The sequence below is a fragment of the Xenia sp. Carnegie-2017 genome, unplaced genomic scaffold (genome assembly GCF_021976095.1).
Source record: "Xenia sp. Carnegie-2017 unplaced genomic scaffold, XeniaSp_v1 HiC_scaffold_4, whole genome shotgun sequence".
In the NCBI taxonomy this organism is placed as follows: Eukaryota; Metazoa; Cnidaria; class Anthozoa; order Malacalcyonacea; family Xeniidae; genus Xenia; species Xenia sp. Carnegie-2017.
In genome coordinates, this window is record NW_025813504.1 from 6,387,582 (window position 1) to 6,408,348 (window position 20,767).

General features: G+C 34.8%; 1 protein-coding gene and 1 long non-coding RNA gene across 2 annotated transcripts in view; one reads left to right on the forward strand and one right to left on the reverse strand.

The window, feature by feature from the left end:
• LOC124455467 (histone-lysine N-methyltransferase SETDB1-like) overlaps positions 1 to 12,809 on the forward strand; it is a 24,767-nt gene extending 11,958 nt beyond the window's left edge. The window contains exons 16-27 of the mRNA XM_047006100.1: positions 2,484 to 2,602; positions 3,097 to 3,201; positions 4,166 to 4,259; positions 4,402 to 4,450; positions 5,547 to 5,664; positions 6,016 to 6,142; positions 7,203 to 7,231; positions 7,405 to 7,475; positions 9,517 to 9,960; positions 11,139 to 11,269; positions 11,748 to 11,836; positions 12,528 to 12,809. Coding sequence (XP_046862056.1) covers positions 2,484 to 2,602; positions 3,097 to 3,201; positions 4,166 to 4,259; positions 4,402 to 4,450; positions 5,547 to 5,664; positions 6,016 to 6,142; positions 7,203 to 7,231; positions 7,405 to 7,475; positions 9,517 to 9,960; positions 11,139 to 11,269; positions 11,748 to 11,836; positions 12,528 to 12,645 — 1,494 coding nt within the window. The 3' untranslated portion in view covers positions 12,646 to 12,809. The remainder of the gene's footprint in view (positions 1 to 2,483; positions 2,603 to 3,096; positions 3,202 to 4,165; positions 4,260 to 4,401; positions 4,451 to 5,546; positions 5,665 to 6,015; positions 6,143 to 7,202; positions 7,232 to 7,404; positions 7,476 to 9,516; positions 9,961 to 11,138; positions 11,270 to 11,747; positions 11,837 to 12,527) is intronic.
• A 2,469-nt stretch (positions 12,810 to 15,278) lies between these two features.
• Positions 15,279 to 20,313, reverse strand: LOC124455798. Its single transcript, XR_006952031.1, has 3 exons — positions 20,274 to 20,313; positions 16,670 to 16,707; positions 15,279 to 15,302 (listed from the first exon to the last, which is right to left on the reverse strand). It is a non-coding gene; the product is annotated as an uncharacterized LOC124455798 (long non-coding RNA).
• Between the last annotated feature and the right edge of the window lie 454 nt (positions 20,314 to 20,767).

A 20,767-nucleotide genomic window follows, 5' to 3' on the forward strand; every position in this document is an offset into this window, starting at 1 on the left:
TATCTTTTTGGCATTTCTTTTATAATGCCAACACTTCAATTTTTTAATTGTCGGATGTCGTAGTTTCCACAAAGAAGAACATCTCGCTTCTCACAGGTAAGATAATTGCTTGTTATGTTAGTTCATTAACGATTAAAAAGCAATTATACATGCACTTGAAAATCCATAAAATACGCATTAAAGATCGTATGTTTTAGGACTGACTTGAACGCCAAATATACTGATGTTTTCCTGTTTTTATTTAGAAAACTCACCATAGTTTTCTGTTATATGTTAATGTATGAAATCGTAAATTTACCAATCTATTTGCAAAATAGTTTCCCTGACGCAAAGACACTGCACACTTTACTCAGTTGGTAAATATCAAAAAGAAACGATCAGCCTAAACAGTACTCATGATTTGGAGCAAAGCTTGTAATGTTCTATTTGCTGACAACATGCAGGGGAGATCAAGCAGCAAAGATGACTGGAAGATGTTATTGACCAGGCAGAGTCCTATTCAGAGTTATTTAATTTGATCAAGGTCAAGTTCTATGGATGTAGACAATGGATTCACTAAGGATGCCTTGAATGCTTTGAAGTTAAAGTTCAAGAACCAAAGAATGATGGCAAGAAGATTGCGTGTGTTTTGATGCTTTCTGAAATGTCAATTCAAAAACATGTAAAATGGGATAGTAATAAACTTTGTGTTTATGTAAACATTGGTTCTGAGAGTTATGATGATCAGTGCATATATGAAGCTTTCAAACTGTATATTTCATTAGGTTTTAAATAACTTAACGGTTAAGTCTTGTTATATCTTTTTCATATATCTTTTAGTAGAGAATTGTTTGAATGTTAGTAATAGCAAATGTATGCTACAATGAAGCATTAAAGATTCAGTAATGAAACCTTTAAAGTTACAGTGCAATATATTTCTTCATTGCTTCAATCTTTTGCTTGAAAAAACAGTTTGAGCTTATTTATCCATTAGATTATAGAATGTAGATTTGTCATTTGCATTATTTGTTGCTCTTTTTAAAAAGATTTTATTTGACTTTTCTTAGTTTTCTTCAATTTTTTGCTTCTTATTTCTTTTCATGAGATGGTTGTATAGAGGAAGTATAATTTAAACTTTATAATTTCTAAAAGCCTTTTAGCTTATACAATAAAAGTATACAAAATGTGTTCATTCATTTGGTTTATTGTACACCTATAACATATCTACATTCACTTCATCATTTTTGTTTGAACACAACACAAGATGTGGATACCCAGAGAACAAAATCCACTGGCAACTGCTTATGAAATTTGTTACTGAGGTGAAAACTGTGTTTACATTGCAAATATAGAAAAGACAAAACAAAGAAAAAAAGAAGGGTAAAAGTATTAAAAACACAATTGAATTATAACACCATTGCAAGCACAAATGTTTTCATGATTATTAGCATTTTGCCCAATTCATATATCAATACAAAAAATGAAAATGTGCTACAACTTTACAAGTATTTGATGCAGTTGCACTTCATAACATCACAAGAAGTTTACTTAGTGATTTTTATAAAATATTACTTGTTTTCATTTATCAAACTTATGCAAACTTGAGTCTTTTTGAAATTCAATATGAAATACAATTACAGAAAATCATATACATTAAGTCAAGCCGCAAATATCCAAAGATTTCTAATTCATCTTTATAAAGAAACAAGTACAAATCCTACTATTGTAGAGAAAAAGGCCAATGCCCATTGCATGAACTTGAAGATAAGCAATGATATACTTTTTTGTATACACTAAAGAGTTTAATCGAGCAAACAAGTTTGACGCTGGTAATAAAACGACGCACATCTGCATTCATATGTAGCCGCTAAATAGCTCCTTCGTCGATCGTTCTAAAAAGGAATCCTCGTAGGATCCAATAACTGACAACCACAGTTGACTCGCTGTTATGAATTTTAGGTTTCTACCTTGATTTTCATCAAAAATTTGCTTGCCTAATGCCAACTATACACATACTTTTTCCTCTCTCCTTTCTTAAGGGGGAGTGAAAAATTGTGAAATTTTCTGAAAAGCATTCGATTTCGCTAAATCTCAGCGGCAGAGGACGAAATTCTCCATGTTTTTTATAACATCCAATATCTAAAGCCGCGCTTGAGATAGCCGCTCCAGTTATTAAAGAAATCAATGATAAGTACATGTATTCGATTTTAAATATTCTTCTTGGGTGTTAAATTCCGCCATGTTGGAGGTCAAATACATATCACTGCTATTCTGTGCGTTTTCCGTAGAATTTCCCGCCTAAATATTTTCGTTTCTTGAAGGTGATTTTGTTCAAATGTTTGCCTTTCAAGTAAAAACAGCTGAAATGAAATCAAAAGTGTTCGATGGAAGGTTTAATATTGGAAAGCTGGAAAATGCTGCCGAGACGTCTATTTTTTAAGAACAGCGAGTAATTTTATGCTTCTGCGTAATCCTTTTCTTCTCTTTTATTGTTCGTGATGAAGGATGCCACGAAATGCGCGTGTATTCAGTTGACAAAGCAAGGCTGCAAGGCAATGGGGATGGATGATGAAGACAGAATGACGTACAAGTATAGAAAACTGCGAGATTGTGTTCAAACCGGGTTGGTATTAGCAATGTTATCCGCTTAATTATTTAGTATGCAGTGGTAAAACCGAGTTATTAAAATGGAAATTTATATAACTTTATTGTGATTTATCTAATTACGATATGGCCGTAGCTAAAATGTTAAATGGAGAGGTGGGGGTGTATATTCATACAAGCCATCTGAGTAAAGTGGCTCTTCAAGATGGTTTGATACGTCAACGTCAGAGTTAGTTTTTCAATGTACAATTATAGTTTGTTAAAAAGGGGGAGGTTGACTTGTTGAATTTGGAGTTATTTTTTTTATATACAACTACATTTTGTTGGAGAAGGGAGGGTTGTTTCGTTAAAATTAGAGATAGTTGTCTAATGTACATTTACAGTTTGTTAAAGAAGAAGGGTCGACTTTAATATTTTGTTTACATTTATGAGCATGTGTATTTGGCGTTGTATCTCACGTTATTACTACAGTGTGTTGATTTTAATTTTTTCCTCCGACTTAATTTGAACTAGTATATATGAATGCAACTCGAACTGCTCATGCTCGACCAACTGTTTAAATCGTGTCGTTCAAAATGGAATTCAAATACGACTCCAAATATTCAAGACAAAAAATCGGTAAGGATGATGAATAATTCGAAGTTTTTACCTATTTGTTGTTTTTGAAGTTTTTTCAACTGTTTGAGTTACGCCTGTTTGTCATGTTAATTTTAATGGTTGATAAATATTACTGTACCAATAACCCAATTTTCGCGCTAACCCAAACGAAAATCGGATTCAATTTTTGAGTTTAGTCATAAACTAGAAAACAAAAAACGAAATTTCAATTCAATAATGTTGTCTAAGAAACGAAAAACAAACTCTGGATTTGATTTTCCCCATGTCTTTTTTTAATTTCTGCAGAAAACCAATTGCGGGATGGTATTACACGCATTGTAACGCATGCAACAACTGTTATGACAAAACACCATTTCACTTTTTAACGAGTGAAAAAGGAAAAGCGACATTATGCAAATTAGCATGGTTAAGCTGGAACATCAGTTAAACATCGTTTACACGAGCAATTTTTATGTGACACTTTTTAGCTATATGACAACATTTATTTGCTTGTGTAATGGAGAAAAACTTGGCAATTTTTATATGACAAATGCATTTTTTATGAGGCACATAAAAATTTTCATGTAAAATATATGATCGTCACGGCGAGATATCGTGCTTATGAAAAAAACAAGATGACGACGAGAACTTCGCGTATTTCGGGGGGGAATTTTATTTTTTCTGCACGAAGACAGCTTCTCTTGAAAAATATTTCCTGTATTGCTTACACGAGCATAGATAGCTGTCATATAAAAGTTGTCACATAAAAATTTCTCGTTTAAACGACTGGTTTTAAGGTGGGAGCGAGGTATTCGGAATTTGAATTTAAATACAAGCTATCAACTTATATAAAGTTGGACTTTTGTGTATGATTTTTTTGTTTCTCACTGCCCGCGGCACGTTTCTGCTTATCATCAACAAAAAGGTGTCTGCTAAACTGCACTTTTATACGTACGATAACCTTTTGATTCAATGAAACATTTAGTGGTTGGGGCTTGCGAACGACCGACGACATTCCCGCGGGGAGTTTTGTGTGTACATATGCTGGCTATATTCTTAACGAAGAGCTTGCAAATCAGGTATTTCACGGTTCTCTTGTAAGCGGCTCTAAAACCCGCCAACATTTACCGAATGTCTCTTCTCGACACTTCATCAAGAAATTCTCGTATTCTTCGGCATGAAACCATTGATATCATTGTCACGGATGTATTTTCTTTACAGGATGGTAGGAAATATGGCGATGAATACATGGCCGAACTTGATTACATTGGTATTGTATATACAACTTGTTTTCGTAATTGTTTGTAGGTGTAGATCATCTAGGTCAGAATAGTTTTGAGAAGAACTGTAGGCGTTCGCATAACCTCTAGGGTTGTCGAAATATCAGTCAACATCAGCACCAACATCAACAGTCCTTCTCGAGACTGACTCCACTAACCCGGGCCATCTACATCTACAAACATGTAGCCATACACCTGGTTTCAATGGGTTCAATCCATTCACTTCGTCTTTATGCTGTTGACCATCCCCCCCCCCCTCCTTTCAATGGACTAAAATTACATCGCAAAATGTTGTAGGCGCGAAACAATACCTTAACAGCAAATGTTTTATTGTGCACAGCATATGTTTTATTGTTCACAGCATATGTTTTTTTGTGCACAGCATATGTTTCATTGTGCACAGCATATGTTTTATTGTGCACAGCATATGTTTTATTGTGCACAGAATATGTTTTTTTGTACACAGCATATGTTTTATTGTGCAAAGCATATGTTTTATTGTGCACAGCATATGTTTTTGTGCACAGCATATGTTTTATTATTACAAAGCATATGTTTTATTATTACACAACATATGTTTTTTTAACAGCATATGTTTTATTGCACAGCATATGTTTTATTATTACAGCATATGTTTTATTGTGCACAGCATATGTTTTTATTACAGCATATGTTTTATTATTGCAAAACATATGTTTTATTGTGCACAGCATATGTTTTTATTACAGCATATGTTTTATTGTGCACAGCATATGTTTTATTATGCACAGCATATGTTTTATTGCACAGCATATGTTTTTTTTACACAGCATATGTTTTATTGTGCAAAGCATATGTTTTATTGTGCACAGCATATGTTTTTTTGTGCACAGCATATGTTTTATTGTGCACAGCATATGTTTTATTGTGCACTGCATATGTTTTTTTGTGCACAGCATATGTTTTGTTCAAAAGTCTGAAAAAAATTCATAATTCTTAATGCCATATAACTACATAAAAGAAATAGTTAAGATATGCAAAACCATGCCGTTCACGACTAGTTGTGAAAAGCGCGTGGCCAAATGGTGTACTTTATTTTTTGGATAGAGGTGGCAGAGAAGGCCAAGGAGGGATACGAATCGGACATTTCTGATATGGAAGAGGATGACAATGTTATTGATGATTTACTTCAATCTGATGACAACATCTCTCACAGTGGAAACAGGTTAGAAGAATACCTAGGTTCTTCTCGCTATAGTTTTAATAATAAGATATAAATAATCAAACGATATTATGAGCTACAAGGTAAAAGTTGTACCAAAGAAAAAGCGTGAAACTCAATTTTTACTGAAGAAACTGCGATAATATTGACATTACATACAACTGTAGTTTTAGTACACTTATTTGAGTGTTGGAATATGGAAATTTTATGAAAAATGAGACAACGATTAAATTATCAAATACCTCAATCTTTCGCACTAAGCAACAAATCAAGAAGAAATTGAGAGCTAAGAGTTTTAGCACACCTTGTAGAATAATTATAGCCATCAGGTTTTTTTGTGAACGTGTTTTTCAGTGCCACTGACGTTCGAATTTACATGGACGAAAATGCCGAGAGCGAAGAAGAAATTGTGGAACTGTCAATTGACAACGAAAAGTCAAAAGTTTTGGAAAAAGGGAATTGCCCTCGAAGCTCATATGACGTAAGTGACCATTATCATTCTAGAGGGGAGCTCAGCCTAAAGGCCCGTTTACACGATCCGATTTGTAGGATCTAATTGCTTCGGTTCCGACTTTTTGTTGCTTGTTCAGACGGTTTTATAATTTTGTTGATATTTATATTCGTTTGGATATTTATATTCGTTTGGATATTTATATTCGTTTGGAAGTTTTTTCAAATGTAATTTTTCGAACGAAATCAAATTTGGGAAATATGAAGAGTGAGAAGTCTGAGGCTAGTTATCTTCCTTCGATCTTGTCGGATGAAAATAGAGCAAGTTCTATTTTCTTCCGATTTTTTTAAGTGACGGTGAACGGACCTTTGAGGGAAATAAATTATGGTGAATAATTTTTACAAGATATTGCATTTACAATATTTAGTCATTTTCACTGTACATTCAAGATTATATTAGTGTATTATCTATACGATCTAATTACAAACAATACTGTCTATAAATACCAACGATACTGTCTACTTATAGTTACTCTTTAGATAAGTGGTCAAAGTCATTCTTTTTTCGATATTGTAGTAATGCTCAATACATTTAAAGTGCTCTTGGTAGCAAAGAAAGTTATTAGCGTTATCAATAATGTGTGATTTCTAACGTATTGGGGAAACAGTTTTTCAATTTGATCAAATCGCCCTCTTGCTATGGTGGTTTTAGTTGCCTTCCAATGGACCTTGTCCGTCGTAGCATGAAGTCTTGATAAAGCCAAATTCTGATGTCATTCAAGGTAGTTGGTATATATGCCTGGTATTGATGTGTCTCTTGCATGACGTCACAAAATTAAGTCGTTCCTGACTTTTCGGACGATGGACAAGGTTTATCAAAAAAAGCATTTTTGCCAACTTTGAACCACCATAAAAACGGCACGATATGACTAAACTAAAAAATCTTTCTCTGATACACTACAAATCAAACTTAAATTCAATATCGCAAATAAAACGTTTTGCTGGCAGGAGGAGCACTTTGAATCCAAATAAACTGTAATATATGTTTGATATTTCAAGCTATTTAGTTGCTCTATGCTATTTTTTGACAGGATTTTGGTATCAAAGACATCCAAAAAAAGTTTGTATATATTTTTATGTACATCTTGCATGTATGTAGCTACTGCCTTCATTTTGTCTCCTTGCTTTCTTATACGCAAACATCTCTGTGTTGTTTGTCTTTGGTGATTATTGGTAATACAGCTGGTTCACGGGTATTCTTCTAACGTTCTCAATCAATCTATTTCAATTCAGCGACACCACTGATACTTGTGGCAAAGATGCTCCATCTGATGTCGAGGCTTCAAAGACGACGAACGTTCCAGGTGAGTTTAGTTTTAATCAAATCTGGTTTAGAAATGAATTTTCGATTACATTAGATAACTTTGCAATCGTCACCATTAGTACCCCGTTTTACTACTTTAGATAACTTTGCAATCGTCATCATTAGTACCCCGTTTTACTATGTATACTAATTTGTTGCTGTAGCAATTGTGAAATAATGTAGCCACGTGATTATACTGCTTGCATCTTCATGTCTGTTTCTTGTCTAGTTGACTTGTATTACCGTTAATGCTCGCTTTAGCGCCCCTCTCAGTTAAGAACTCACTCACAGTTCAGCCAAGGGTTGAAAATGCTCCATGTAATCAGTCCCTTACAGTCACAATACAACTAGCTGCTGCGTATTAAATTAGATCTGCCCTTAGCCATTTAAGTATTCCTATTTGTCAGAAAATGCAATTTACTTCCTGCCACTATGGTAATCACATGCGCAATGAGATGGCCCTACTGAATATTCACTATACTTTGTTAGAGTGCCACTAACACAAAATGAGACTTTAAATTTTCAACTTTTTGGAGGTACATACAATACCTGAAAACTGAACATTAATAGCTTTTTTTAATTCGTAAGATGTTGCTGTTTATAGTCCCATTTATGTAAAATAAAAGTTTTGAAAACATAAAAGAGTTTACGAAAACGGCACTGACACCATATTGAGACGTCATATAGTAGGAACTTGTGTTGCTGTAACTAGTGCTGTGGAGGGACGCGAATGTAGGTTTCGTCGTGTGTAAGTTGAGAATTAGACTTTGTTAACCTAGAATGCATTGCGCAACATGTCCACAGCACGGTGTGACACAATGTAACTATTCGACCATATGTTCTGTCATTTTACCAACAATTTGAACTGTGGAAAATATATTTGCATAGAAGACAACAACGCTGCAATATAATGCTTGGCTAAATACATACTTTTGAATTCCTCTACGAAAGCAAGAAATATCGTTGACTTCGTTGTTTACATTATAATTTGCTTGGGAGAGCTTAACTTTCATACTTCCGCTCATTTAATTAACACTTTTAATTATATTATTTTATAAAACGTCTTCGTATTGGTTTTCGAGTGTTCATTTCCTAATCCAAACATTTGTGAATGCTGCTCGAGTTGAAATAAACGTTATAATCTATCGCCTATAGCTCGTGTTTCGCCGCATTCCCGCATGTTTGAATCAGGGCCACGAAAATTGCTAAATTATCTGAGCACATGTGTACGCCAGTGCTCTGTACGAGTGGCGTCTAGTTACTCATTAGAATCTAATGATTAGATAGACGACGTGAGCTGGCCGAGGCGGTCTGGGTCGACGACGTAGTCGTCTTTCATGTGAAGAGCGATTTAGATTATATGAGAAGACAACGAGTTTTTACGAAGAAAGAATTTCATCTTTTATACGATTTTATTGAGTCATTTTGCGTTTTAGTCTACATAGCAAAAAATACAAAGGAGAATTTATTTAGAGCACAATAAAAACGAAGTTATTTGTCTTGTTGATCGTTTACATGAACAACAAAACATGCAGACATTACGCATCTTATTATTTTGGTAAATTTGAAAGCAATAACACACATGTTTTAAATGAATTTCTTCAATACTAAACTATCAAAACACACAAGTCACAATTTCCATAGACTTACAGTTTAAAGCGAGAAAAAAGTAGAAAACACAGACGTCTTCAAGAGGACGTGAAAACAGCAAGTTTCATGTCGTAAAAGACACGACAACGTCGCAATGGCGGCGGAAATAAAACAACCGGATGTTTACGACTGTTTACGCCATATTTACGTCGTCTAATACTTTGCGTCCTCAAATCTAACTCTGTTCACTGAAATCAAATAGTGCAAATAAAGTTGCAAATGGCAACTACATTCATAGATGTACGTAAATTGCTGCTTCCTTAATGTTTTGAATTTTTAGAAAGCTTTCGTTTAATCTAAGTAAGAAGATTGTAAAATAATGTCTACGTAGAAAGTTTGTCTCTCGTGCAAGAACTATTTTTCACTCTTAAATGAAATATGTTTTACTTTAGTTAATAGCAATGCAACGTCTTTAAAATACGATTCTGCTAGTAAAGAAGCCAGTACTGAATGCGCAAATACGAATGTCCCAAAGCTTCTCTCTGCCAATGATCTGCAACGACTGGCTGCTTATCAACCAAAAAGCCTGGAACCACCAGTTCTTACCAAACGCGGCACCGTTCTCCAAGAGACGATCGAAAAACTAAAAATGCGCGTCGAGCCCAAAGAACCACTTCTCGAACGTTCAGAGTTTGTTGCCGATAGTGAAGATGCTTATTATGTTGATAAAGTAAAGGATAATGATGAATCCGAAAGTACCACCTCGTGTAACTCCAGTTCTCGTACCCAGTCTGCGTCGAGCCGTAGTAGTTCTCCTTCTTTTGAGCTGACAAGCACTATCAAGTCTAACAGTGAAACATACGACAGTGAGAAACGCGGTTGCTCATCTTTAAAACGTAAGTACTTGTACAGCTGCGTAATTGTGGTTTCTTTAATATACAACTTCTGGTTGATACATTCATTGTTTTTATATGAAATAAATGAAAATTGCAAGCATATTTATAGTTGTTTGTAGTTTTTATGTTTCAACTGTTCTGGCGTCTTGACGCCTATCAGGCGTTCATTCGGGCTACTCGAGAACAGTGTTGGTTATATTTGCATGTTATAGTAGTTGCTATATTGCACCACGAAGTTCGCGGCAATATATCATGTAAGTAAATCATGCTTTATTATACTACTTTTAAATTTGCCGAGTAATGATGAATTTGCTGCTACTGTACATGTGCTATTGTAACGAAAAGTTATCATGAGAAATGGTTCATGTCGAAAGGCTAAATGGAAACTAAGCTTATGTCCTTAACGATTTTCTTAGAACAGGTCAAAGTGTATTTACGGTTTTCACAGTTTGCGTCGTGCATTTGTATATTTAAGAAATAAAAGATGTTTACTGTCTTTTTACAGGCTTATGCAAACCGAGGAGAACTTTGGGAGATTTCAAGAGCTGATCAGTGCAAGGCCGAGACCGAAAGTCGAGAGTTGCACCTGCTTGAGAATTCTCATAAACGTCTCCGAGGTTTGCATAGGCCTGTGCAAAAGAAACGTTTTAAGTTTTCCTCTAAAATGTATTCATGACCAATTTGCAAATTCTCCTTGATTGATTGATTTGATTGATATGATTGGTTGAGCTCAGATCTCTTTTGCACAGGCTATTGCAAACACTGCTCTAGACCGATCAATGCAAGCGTTTTATTGTTTTTATTTTATAAATACCCTTGCCGTTTTCTTCCTTTCGCAACTCTTTACAATTCTTTGTCAAAATGATCAATTTATTCTTGGTAAATGTTCTGTAAATTGTATGACTCAATTGCCGATATTAGCTTCGTCTTGTTTGTATTTGATAATGATGCATTTATGTCAGAAGTTGTACTTAACGTCTTCGGACAAACGTCGTATGAAATTCATGTTATACGGGCTTAACGCTAGTTATAGCCAGTTTTGTCGTGACGTAATCACAAATCGTTTTTAGCTTTATTTTGCCCATGCCACCTAGTCTGACGTGATTGGAAAAACTTGTGGACATTTTTCATCCATAACATTCAACGTGATGTGATCTTTTCTCTGATTCTGTTTTTAGATCCACGGTTGAAAACGGATTTCGTAAGCGAAGCGCCGACTGCGAAGCTTCTGAAAACGCGTTCACTTTTTGGAGAGGAACATTGTTACGTCATTGATGCAACGTTTGGTAACTGCGGGAGGTTTCTCAATGTAAGTACGTGTAGTAACATCCATTGATATAGTTAGTTATGCTATAGTCCTTCATATAAAAAATAGCAAAATCGCCGAAAATAACCCCCCGCTTAACCCTATGTATTCACCCTATTTTCGGCGAATTGGAAAACAACTGGGTACAAAATACACTTGTTTCTTCTGCATATAAATTTGCACGTTGTCGAAGAGGTTATTTACCCCCCGCATGAAACAAAAATTAGCAATCATTTTTGTTCGAAATCTTCATGAGTTTCCTGTACTAAAAAGAAAAGATGTACTAAAAGAAAATGATATTTAAGCGTCCCCAAATTCTAATAATCCCCTCACGCCCTTAAAAGGCAGCGAAAATATTAGCTACCGTCGGGCATATAGAGTAAATACGACATTTACTAATTATCATTTAATACTTATTTAATAATAATGTGCCCATGGTTGTTTAGTTTTCATCATTGACAGAATGTCGTTATTCTTGTAGCATTCCTGTTCGCCAAATTTGTTCGTGCAAAATGTGTTCGTGGACACACATGACGTTCGCTTTCCTTGGGTCGCTTTCTTTGCACAAACGTACGTACGGACTTTCTTCAAGGAAGGAAGAATTTTTTTAATTTATGATAACTGTCGAAGTTCCCGTTTTATTGGTGTGTCACGTGAGAGTTAAGAACTTCAACTGTTTCCTCACAAATAGTTCGAGTGTGAGATAATCATTGAGTTCGATAATAAGTGGAGCGACTAAGTGGACTAAGGCGATGATGCCAAAAAATAGCGGCCAATGAACATATTTCCGCTAAAAATGACCGCTTTGTGGTAAAAATATTCTAGACTTTCTCCTAGTGTAAACAGGTAAACTATAAGGAAAAACAACACTAAAACTTTATATTTCTTTTACTCAGAAGAAAAACAAACACTGCATGAAACTTCATATTACTTTGACCAGGAACATGTCTACCGCTAAGGTTGTCGAAACGTCAGTAAACATCAACAGTCCTTCTCAGGACTCTACTAACATGGACGATCTGCATCTACAAACATGTATTTCTTTTAAAATGTCAAAACTAAAATGCCAAATCGGTGGCTTCAAAATTTGTATAGAGTTGCTTGATCCAGTCTTGTTTCGCGATCAGTGGTGTCAAAAGAACTTAAAACAGCATAAGGTGCATATACGAATTTCATCCCCTCCTCTAATTAGCGATAGTACTACAGCCCTGACGAAACGTCCAGTTTTAATTCTTAACACTTCTACTTTTTGTTTATATAGAAATATCAAAGCTGGCTCAGAACTTACCTGGGATTACATGTACGAAGTTGGCAGCGTCAGCAATAAATCCCTCTATTGTCTATGCGGATCAGCGATTTGCCGTGGACGACTTTTGTAGTAAAAATACTCTGGTATTTTATGCTGGTTTACTTATATTTTGCAATATTAATGCGTAAAATTTACTCCGCCTGTGGTCGTCTATGTTAGTTCACTGTTTAAGTTGTAATACGTCTTGTTGTCAAAACATGTCATATGACAATATAGTCTTGTCCACCACTGAAACTCTAAGAATTGTTGCTTTCTTTTAATATGAAACTTTAAGGTTGCGACGGTACTAGAGAAAGTGAGCATCGATCCCATCACCTCGTGCATGCGAAGCACGCAGTCTCCTATTTAAGCTAAACTTCTTTCGTTATAATATGTTTAATGTTAGTGTATAATTTTTTTATTTTACTTCAATCGTGTTTTTGGAAAAATATAGTAATAAAACATAAATCGTAAAATTATCTATGTGTTATTTACCGGCTCGGAGATCCCGGTAGAAAAATATTTTGAAACTGAGGGGAAGTATTTTACTATCCGGGCCGACCAAAGCTGTAAATAACGTTTTTAATTTTTCACTGAAGACAACAATCTCTATTAGATTGTGAAGCTCGATTTAAAATGGCGGCAAAGGAAACAATAAAAAATTTTGCTAGTTATTTTACTTCGGAAAACTTCAAATTCACGTAAAATTACAATGAAAAGTTGGCTGATAATTTCAAAACAAAACAAAACCAAAAAAAAGAAAATAAATCTTACCTCAAGTATATAATTATAGGATTCTAGACCTAGGTCAAATATCGCCTTCTGCTACAACCAGTCTGATCCTGGAAACACTGGGATTCCATCCCTTGCTAAATTTTATGCAATAGGGTTTTCTCTCTCGTTTAAGCTAAATCCCTAACAATACAAATTAAAAATTCCGTTGGCAATGTTTATTGAGAAAATAGGCATTTGTAGAAAACTGTTTTAGCCTTGCAACTGTTAAAAGTTGACAGATGGACATAATCACATGTTTGTCGATGTAGATCGTCCAGGTTAGTTGAGTCCTGAGAAGGACTGTTGTTGTTTGTGTTGACTGATGTTTCGACAACCTTAGAGGCAGTCGTCAGAGTCAAATGAGGAGTAAACGTCTGCTTGGCCCCTCTATCACTTATCAGTTAATTCCCCTACCGCACAAATAAGTGTTCAGGTGGCAATGATTATATAGAACACTGGCATTTATTAAAAAATAATTTAGCCTTCTTCATAGTTATAATATGGTGATTGACATAATTGCGTTGGAGAAAACGCTCATTAATCCTGTTACCTCGCACATGCAAAGCGCGCTCTCTCACTTGAGTTAATTCCCCACAACGCAAAAAATAGTTCAAGTGGCAATGTTTATGGAGAACACAGGCATTTATTAAAAAGTATTTTAGCCTTCTTCATAGTTATAATATGGTGATTGACGTAATGGCGTTGGAGAAAACGCTCACTAGTCCTAATAACTTGCACATGAAAACCGCTTGCTCTAACACTTGAGCTAATTCCCTACAACGCTAATAAAAGTTCAGGTGCAATGTTTAAGTAGAAGACAGGCATTTATTGAAAAAATCATTTAGCCTTCTTCATTATATTTAGGTAGTAATTGACATAATGCCATTGGACAGTAAGGGCATCAATCCTGTTACCTCGCACATGCTAAGCATACGCTCTACAACTTGAGCTAATTCCACTACAACACTAATAAACATTCAGGTTGCAATGTTTTTGAGAACACCGACATTTTGAAAAAAGAGTTTTAGCCTTTTTCATGCATTTGAAATAGTGTCTACATTAATGGCTTGGAGAAAACGGGCATCAATCCCGTTGCCTCTAACATGAAAACCGCTTGCTCTACCACTTGAGCTAATTCCCACACAACTTAAACAAAAGTTCAGTTGGCAATGGTTATGGAGAACACTGGCATTTATTTAAAACTGTTTTACCTTTCTTCATATTATTATAATAATAATTGACATAATGATATTGGAGAATACGGGCATCGATCCCGTTACCTAGCACATGCAAATTGCGCGCTCTATCACTTGAGGTAATTCCCATACAAAACAAACGAAAGTTCAGTTGACAATGGTTATGGAGAACACTGACATTTTAAAAAAATGCGTTTTATCCTTCTCATGGTTATAATATGGTGATTGATGTAATGGCGTTGGAGAAAACGCTCATTAATACCTTACCTCGCACATGAAAACCGCTTTCTCTAACACTTGAGCAAATTCCCATGCAACACAAATTAAAATTCAGGTGGCAATGATGATTGAGAACACTGGCATTTATTTAAAAGTGTTTTAGCCTTCTTCATATTATTAATATATTGATTGACATAATGTTATTGGAGAATACGGTCATCATTATCGTTAAGTCGCACATGCTGAGAGCGCTCAAACATTTGAACTAATTCCCTACAAAACATATAAAAGTTTAGGTAGCATTGTTTATAGAGAACACTATCATTTATTAAAAAGTTAATTAACCTTCTTCATATGATTAATATATTGATTGACATAATGGTATTGGAGAATACGGGCATCAATCCCGTTACCTCGCACATGCTAAGCGCGCGCTCTACCACTTTAGCCAATTCCCCTACAACTCAAATTAAAGTTCAGGTGGCAATGTCTATTTAGAACACTGGCATCTCAAAAGAAATGTTTTAGCCTTCCTTATAATAATAATGTAGTGACTGACCTAATGGTTTTGGAGAATACTTTCATCATTATCGTTAAGTCGCACATGCAAAGAGCGCTCAAATATTTGAACTAATTCCCCTACAAAGCATATAAATGTTCAGGGAGCAATGTTTCTGGAGAACACTATCATTTATTAAAAAGTTAATTAGCCTTCTTCATTTTATTAATATATTGATTGACATAATGATATTGGAGAATACGGGCATTGATCCCGTTACCTCGCACATGCTAAGCGCGCGCTCTACCACTTGAGCTAATTCCCCTACAACTCGAATTGAAAGTTCGGGTGGCAATGTCTATTCAAAGCACTGGCATTTTACAGAAGTCCTCTACATCTCCAGTTAAAAGTTCAGGTGGCATCGTTTAAGGAGAACACTGACATTTTAAAAAAAGTGTTTTAGCCTTACTTATAATATAAAATAGTGATTGACATAATGATTTTGGAAAATACGGGCATCATTCCCCTTATCTCGCACATGCAAAGAGCGCGCTCTACCCCTTGATCTAATTCCCTACAACGCTAAAAGTTCAGGTGGCAATGTTTATGGTGAACACCGGCATTTATTAAAAAGTATTTTAGCCTTTTTCATAGTTATAATATTGTGATTGACATAATGGCGTTAGAGAAAACTCTCATTAATCCTGTTACCTTCCACATGAAAACCGCTGGCTCTAACACTTGAGCTAATTCCCTACAACTCAAATTAAAAGTTTAGGTGGCAATGTCTATTTAGAACACTGCATTTCAATAGAAGTGTTTTAGCCTTCCTTATAGTAATAATATAGTGACTGACATAATGGTTTTGGAGAATACTTTCATCATTATCGTTAAGTCACACATGCAAAGAGCGCTCAAACATTTGAATCAATTCACCTACAAAGCATATAAAAGTTTATGTAGCATTATATATGGAGAACACTATCATTTATTAAAATGTTAATTAATCTTCTTCATTATAATAATATAGCGATTATATTCATTATGTTAATCAACCTTCTTCAAAATGAAATTTGAGAATACGGGCATCGATCCCGTTACCTCGTTCATGCAAATCGCGCGCTCTACCACTTGAGCTAATTCCACTACAACTCGAAATTAAGTTCAGGTGGCAATGTCTATTTACAACATTGACATTTTAAAAGAAGTGTTTTACCTTCCTTATAATAATAATATAGTCACTGCCATAATGGTATTGGAGAATACGGTCTTCATTATCGTTAAGTCGCACATGCAAAGAGCGCTCAAACATTTGAACTAATTCCCCTACAAAGCATAAAAAGTTCAGGGAGCAATGTTTGTGGAGGACACTATCATTTATTAAAAAGTTAATTAGCCTTCTTCATTTTATTAATATATTGATTGACATAATGGTATTGGAGAATACGGGCATCGATCCCGTTACCTCGCACATGCTAAGCGCGCGCTCTACCACTTGAGCTAATTCCCCTACAACTCGAATTAAAAGTTCAGGTGGCAATGTCTATTTAGAGCACTGGCATTTTAAAAGAAGTGTTTTAGCCTTCCTTATTATAATAATATAGTGACTGACATAATGGTATTGGAGATTACGGTCATAATTATTGTTAAGACGCACATGCAAAGAGCGCTCAAATATTTGAACTAATTCCCCTACAAAGCATATAAAAGTTCAAGTAGCATTGTTTGTGAAGAACACTGTCATTTATTAAAAAGTTAATTAACCTTCTTTATTATATTAATATAGCGATTGACAAAATGAAATTAGAGATTACGGAGATTGATTCAGTTACCTCGCACATGCAAAGCGCGCGCTCTACCACTTGAGCTAATTTCCCTACAACTCGAAATAAAAGTTCAGGTGGCAATGTCTATTTAGAACACTGGCATTTTAAAAGAAATGTTTTAGCCTTCCTTATAATAATAATATAGTGACTGACCTAATGGGTTTGGAGAAGACTTTCATCATTATCGTTAAGTCGCACATGCAAAGAGCGCTCAAACATTTGAATCAAATCACCTACAAAGCATATAAAAGTTTAGGTAGCATTATATATGGAGAACACTATCATTTATTAAAAAGTTAATTAGCCTTCTTCATTTTATTAATATAGCGATTGACATAATGATATTGGAGAATATGGGCATCGATACCGTTACCTCGCACATGCTAAGCACGCGCTCTATTACTTCAGCTAATTCCCGTACGATGCAAATTACAGTTTAAGTGACAATGTTTATGGAGAACACATGCATTTATTAAAAAGTATTTTTGCCTTCTTCATAGTTATAATATGGTGATTTACATAATGACGTTGGAGAAAACGCTCATTAATCCTTTTACCTCGCACATTAAAATCACTTTTTCTAACAATTGAGCAAATTCTCCTACAACGCAAATAAAATTTCAGGTAGAATGTTTAAGTAGAACACAGGTATTTATTAAAAAGTTAATTTACCTTCTTCATTATATTAATATAGCGATTGACATAATGAAATTGGAGAATACGGGCATCGATCCGGTAACCTCGCACATGCAAAGCGCGCGCTCTCCCATTTGAGATAATTCCCCTGCAATGCTGAAGAAAGTTTAGGTGGCAATGTTCATAAAGAACACAGGCATTTTAAAAAAAAATTTTTGCCTTTCTCATAATATTAATATAGTGATTGACATAATGATATTGGAGAATACGTGCATCATTCCCGTTAAATCGCACATGCAAAGGGCGCGCTCTTATATTTGAGCTAATTTTCTACAAAGCAAATAAAAGTTCAGGTAGCATTGTTTGGGGAGAACACTAGTAGTTATTAGAAAGTTATTTAGCCTTCTTCATCATAGTAATATTGTGATTGACATAATGATATTGGAGAATACGGGCATCAATCCCGTTGCCTCTAACGTGAAAACCGCTTGCTCTACCACTTTAGCTAATTCCCATACAACACAAATAAACATTCGGGTTGCATTGTTTTGGAGAACACCGACTTTTCGAAAATATTATTTTAGCCTTCTTTATGAAATTAAAATGGTGTCTACTTTAATGGCGAGGGAGAAAACAGGCATCAATCTCGTCGCCTCTAATATGAAGAGCGCTTGCTCTACCACTAGAGCTAATTCCCATACAACACAAATTAAAATTTACTTGGCAATGGTTATTGAGAACACTGAAATTTCTAGAAATGTATTTTAGCCTTTTTCATAGTTATAATATGGTGATTGACATAATGGCATAAATGGTAATTGACATAAACTCTAATTAATCTTGTTACCTCCCACATGAAAATCGCTTCTCTAACACTTGAGAAAATTCCCATACAACACAAATAAACAAATAGGTTGCAATATTTTGGAAAACGCCGACATTGTGAAAAAGTGTTTTAGCTTTCTTCATGAAATTGAAATTGTGTCTACTTTATGGCGTCGGAGAAAACGGTTATAAATCCCGTTGCCTCTAACATGAAATCCGCTTGCTCTAACAAATGAGCTAATTCCCATACAACACAAAAAAATGTTCAGGTTGCAATGTTTATGGAGAACACATGCAATTATTAAAAAGTATTTTAGCCTTCTTCATAGTTATAATATGGTGATTGACATAATGACGTTGGAGAAAACGCTCATTAATCCTTTTACCTCGCACATTAAAATCACTTTTTCTAACAATTGAGCAAATTCCCCTACAACGCAAATAAAATGTAGAGTGTTCAATCTATCATTCAAATAAAAGGTAGAATGTTTAAGTAGAACACAGGTATTTATTAAAAAGTTAATTAATCTTCTTCATTATAATAATATAGCGATTATAATCATTATATTAATCAACCTTCTTCATAATGAAATTGGAGAATACGGGCATCGATCCCATCACCTCGCACATGCAAAGCGCGCGCTCTACCACATGAGCTAATTCCTTTACAACTCGAATTTAAGTTCAGACGGCAATGTCTATTTAGAACATTGACATTTGAAAAGATGTGATTTACCTTGCTTATAATAATAATATAGTCACTGCCATAATGTTATTGGAGAACAGGGTCATCATTATCGTTAAGTCGCATATGCAAAGAGCGCGTTCTAAATCATTAGCTAATTCCCTTGGAAGCAAATAAAAGTTCAGGGAGCAATGTTTCTGGAGAACACTATCATTTATTAAAAAGTTAATTAGCCTTCTTCATTTTATTAATATATTGATTGACATAATGATATTGGAGAATACGGGCATCGATCCCGTTACCTCGCACATGCGAAGCGCGCGCTCTACCCTTGAGCTAATTCCCCTACAACTCGAATTAAAATTCAGGTGGCAATGTCTATTTAGAGCACTGGCATTTTAAAAGAAATCTTTTAGCCTTCCTTATAATAATAATGTAACGACTGACCTAATGGTTTTGGAGAATACTTTCATCATTATCGTTAAGTCGCACATGAAAGAGCGCTCAAACATTTGAATCAATTCACCTACAAACATATAAAAGTTTAGGTAGCATTATATATGGAGAACACTATCATTTATTAAAAAGTTATTTAATTTTCTTCATTAAAATAATATAGTGATTATATTCATTATATTTATCAACCTTATTCATAATGAAATTGGAGAATACGGACTTCAATCCCGTTGCCTCTACATTTTGAGCTAAGTCTCCTACATCTCCAGTTAAAACTTCAGGTGGCATCGTTTCAGGAGAACACTGGCATTTTAAGAAAAGTGTTTTAGCCTTACTTATAATATAATATAGTGATTGACCTAATTGTTTTGGAGAATACTTTCATCATTATCGTTAAGTCGCACATGCATAGAGGGCTCAAACATTTGAATCAATTCACCTACAAAGCATATAAAAGTTTATGTAGCATTGTATATGGAGAACACTATCATTTATTAAAAAGTTAATTAATCTTATTCATTATAATAATATAGCGATTATATTCATTATGTTAATCAACCTTCTTTATATGAAATTGGAGAATACGGGCATCGATCCCATTACCTCGCACATGCAAAGCGCGCGCTCTACCACTTGAGCTAATTCCCCTACAAGGCATATAAAAGTTCATGGCAATGTTTATGGAGAACACTATCATTTATTAAAAGTTAATTAGCCTTCTTCATTTTATTAATATATTGATTGACATAATGATATTGGAGAATACGGGCATCGATCCCGTTACCTCCCACATGCGAAGCGCGCGCTCTACCCTTGAGCTAATTCCTCTACAAATCGAACTAAAGTTCAGGTGGCAATGTCTATTCAGAGCAGTGGCATTTTAAAAGAAGTGTTTCAGCCTTCCTTACAATAATAATATAGTGACTGGCATAATGGTATTGGAGAATACGCACATGCAAAGAGCGCTCAAACATTTGAACTAATTCCCTACAAAGCATATAAAAGTTTAGGTAGCATTGTCTATAGAGAACACTATCATTTATTAAAAAGTTAATTAACCTTCTTTATTATATTAATATAGCGATTGACAAAATGAT